The sequence below is a fragment of the Penaeus monodon genome, chromosome 19 (genome assembly GCF_015228065.2).
Source record: "Penaeus monodon isolate SGIC_2016 chromosome 19, NSTDA_Pmon_1, whole genome shotgun sequence".
Taxonomy (NCBI): domain Eukaryota; kingdom Metazoa; phylum Arthropoda; class Malacostraca; order Decapoda; family Penaeidae; genus Penaeus; species Penaeus monodon.
Genome location: NC_051404.1, coordinates 5,730,067 through 5,732,687, shown reverse-complemented (window position 1 = coordinate 5,732,687; position 2,621 = coordinate 5,730,067). Strand labels below are relative to the sequence as shown.

Genomic DNA, 2,621 nt, shown 5'->3' with positions numbered 1-2,621 from the left:
GTACCTTTAGGGGTTATACCTTTGAATCATTTGTCACAGACAAGGTTGGTATGAGTATACATGATATGCCATTGTCTTTTCTTTTATCTGTACGATTTTTAAAGACTTGGGATGGTTCACAGCACAGGCCGATATCATCATGCAATTCGCAGGTTCTTTTCTCTTTTGAATATTTAGCAGAATTTCCTAAACTGATGCAGGACGTCGCGTGACCTTTGAGCTCCTGTTCTGACTGTTCTTGGAATCTGCGCCTTCATTCGGTATTCTTAGCTCCATCTCTGTGCTCGGCTGATAGAGGCTCTGGTCATTTTGACTTTGTATTAATTGTTAGAGCGTTTGTGAAAGGCGTCTTGGTTTCGGATGAGACGATTGGTGGCAGTGCGTGGAATGAGACTTGCGGTGATTGGGAAGGAGGCGGATGGTAGGATTGGATGAGGCGAAGTTGCTACTGGATGATGATGGCGGTGGATGAGGGAATGCTGGTATTCGATGAGGCAGTGGATGAGGGAATGCTGGTATTCGATGAGGCGGTGGATGAGGGAATGCTGGTATTAGATGACGCGGTGGATGAGGGAATGCTGGTATTCGATGAGGCGGTGGATGAGGCAATGCTGGTATTCGATGAGGCGGTGGATGAGGGAATGCTGGTATTCGATGAGGCGGTGGATGAGGCAATGCTGGTATTCGATGAGGCGGTGGATGAGGGAATGCTGGTATTCGATGAGGCGGTGGATGAGGCAATGCTGGTATTCGATGAGGCGGTGGATGAGGGAATGCTGGTATTCGATGAGGCGGTGGATGAGGGAATGCTGGTATTTGATGAGGCGGTGGATGAGGGAATGCTGGTATTCGATGAGGCGGTGGATGAGGGAATGCTGGTATTCGATGAGGCGGTGAATGAGGGAATGCTGGTATTCGATGAGGCGGTGAATGAGGGAATGCTGGTATTCGATGAGGCGGTGGATGAGGGAATGCTGGTATTCGATGAGGCGGTGGATGAGGGAATGCTGGTATTAGATGAGGCGGTGGATGAGCGAATATTGGCAGTGGATGAGGCAAAAGCAGGTAACGGATGAAATAAAGTAGCGGATGATACAGTGGAGGAGTCAAAGCAGGCAGTGGATGAGGCAATGTTGGTGTTGGATGAGGCAATGTTGGTGTTGGATGAGGCAATGTTGGTGTTGGATGAGGCAATGTTGGTGTTGGATGAGGCAATGTTGGTGTTGGATGAGGCAATGTTGGTGTTGGATGAGGCAATGTTGGTGTTGGATGAGGCAATGTTGGTGTTGGATGAGGCAATGTTGGTGTTGGATGAGGCAATGTTGGTGTTGGATGAGGCAATGTTGGTGTTGGATGAGGCAATGTTGGTGTTGGATGAAGCAATGTTGGTGTTGGATGAGGCAATGCTGGTGTTGGATGAGGCAATGTTGGAGTTGGATGAGGCAATGTTGGTGTTGGATGAGGCAATGTTGGTGTTGGATGAGGCAATGTTGGTGTTGGATGAGGCAATGTTGGTGTTGGATGAGGCAATGTTGGTGTTGGATGAGGCAATGTTGGTGTTGGATGAGGCAATGTTGGTGTTGGATGAGGCAATGTTGGTGTTGGATGAGGCAATGTTGGTGTTGGATGAGGCAATGTTGGTGTTGGATGAGGCAATGTTGGTGTTGGATGAGGCAATGTTGGTGTTGGATGAGGCAATGTTGGTGTTGGATGAGGCAATGTTGGTGTTGGATGAGGCAATGTTGGAGTTGGATGAGGCAATGTTGGTGTTGGATGAAGCAATGTTGGTGTTGAATGAAGCAATGTTGGTGTTGGATGAAGCAATGTTGGTGTTGGATGAGGCAATGTTGGTGTTGGATGAGGCAATGTTGGTGTTGGATGAAGCAATGTTGGTGTTGGATGAGGCAATGTTGGAGTTGGACGAGGCAATGTTGGTGTTGGATGAGGCAATGCTGGTGTTGGATCAGGCAATGTTGGTGTTGGACGAGGCAATGTTGGTGTTGGATGAGGCAATGTTGGTGTTGGATGAAGCAATATTGGTGTTGGATGAGGCAATGTTGGTGTTGGATGAGGCAATGTTGGTGTTGGACGAGGCAATGTTGGTGTTGGATGAGGCAATGCAGCAGTAGACGAGGTAAGTTGGCAGTTGGGGAAGCGATTGGCAGTGGATGAGACAATGCTTGCAGAGAACGATTTAATGATAATCGGGGATAAGGCAGTGCTGGACGTGGATGAGGCCATGCTGGCTACGATGGCAACAGATGAGATGATAGGCAGAGGTGGATGAGGCGACGGCAGAAGTGGATGAGACGATGCCGTGGGTGAGGCGCTGAGGTAGATGGGATGACGACAAGGATGAGGCAGTGTTGACAGGAGATGAGGCGACGGTTGCAATTAAAAGGTCAATGTTGGCAGGGAATAAGGCAATGCTGGCAGTGGATGATTCGATGCTGATACTGGATTATTGAATGCTGGCAGTGAAGGAGGCGGTGGAGGCGGTGGACGAGGCGCCTGACGAGGGAGACACGAAGGGCGTGGTCATCGGTCGTGTGTTGCGACGTCCGTTGAGGCTGCTAAGAAGTAACAACTTTTTCGTGTTGAAAGAACCGGTGGTATGGTAA

At 49.3% G+C, this 2,621-nt stretch overlaps 1 protein-coding gene across 1 annotated transcript; it reads left to right on the top strand.

Moving 5' to 3' along the window:
* Nucleotides 1-458: 458 nt before the first annotated feature.
* LOC119585319 (microtubule-associated protein 6-like) lies at nucleotides 459-1,076 on the top strand. The gene has a single exon (XM_037933993.1). It carries the CDS (start codon nucleotides 459-461, stop codon nucleotides 1,074-1,076), a length of 618 nt encoding a protein of 205 aa, XP_037789921.1.
* The last annotated feature ends 1,545 nt before the right edge of the window (nucleotides 1,077-2,621 follow it).

What these genes read in the sequence shown, in the direction of transcription:
- LOC119585319 (XM_037933993.1), top strand. Translation starts at nt 459, where the DNA reads ATGGCGGTGGATGAGGGAATGCTGGTATTCGATGAGGCAGTGGATGAG.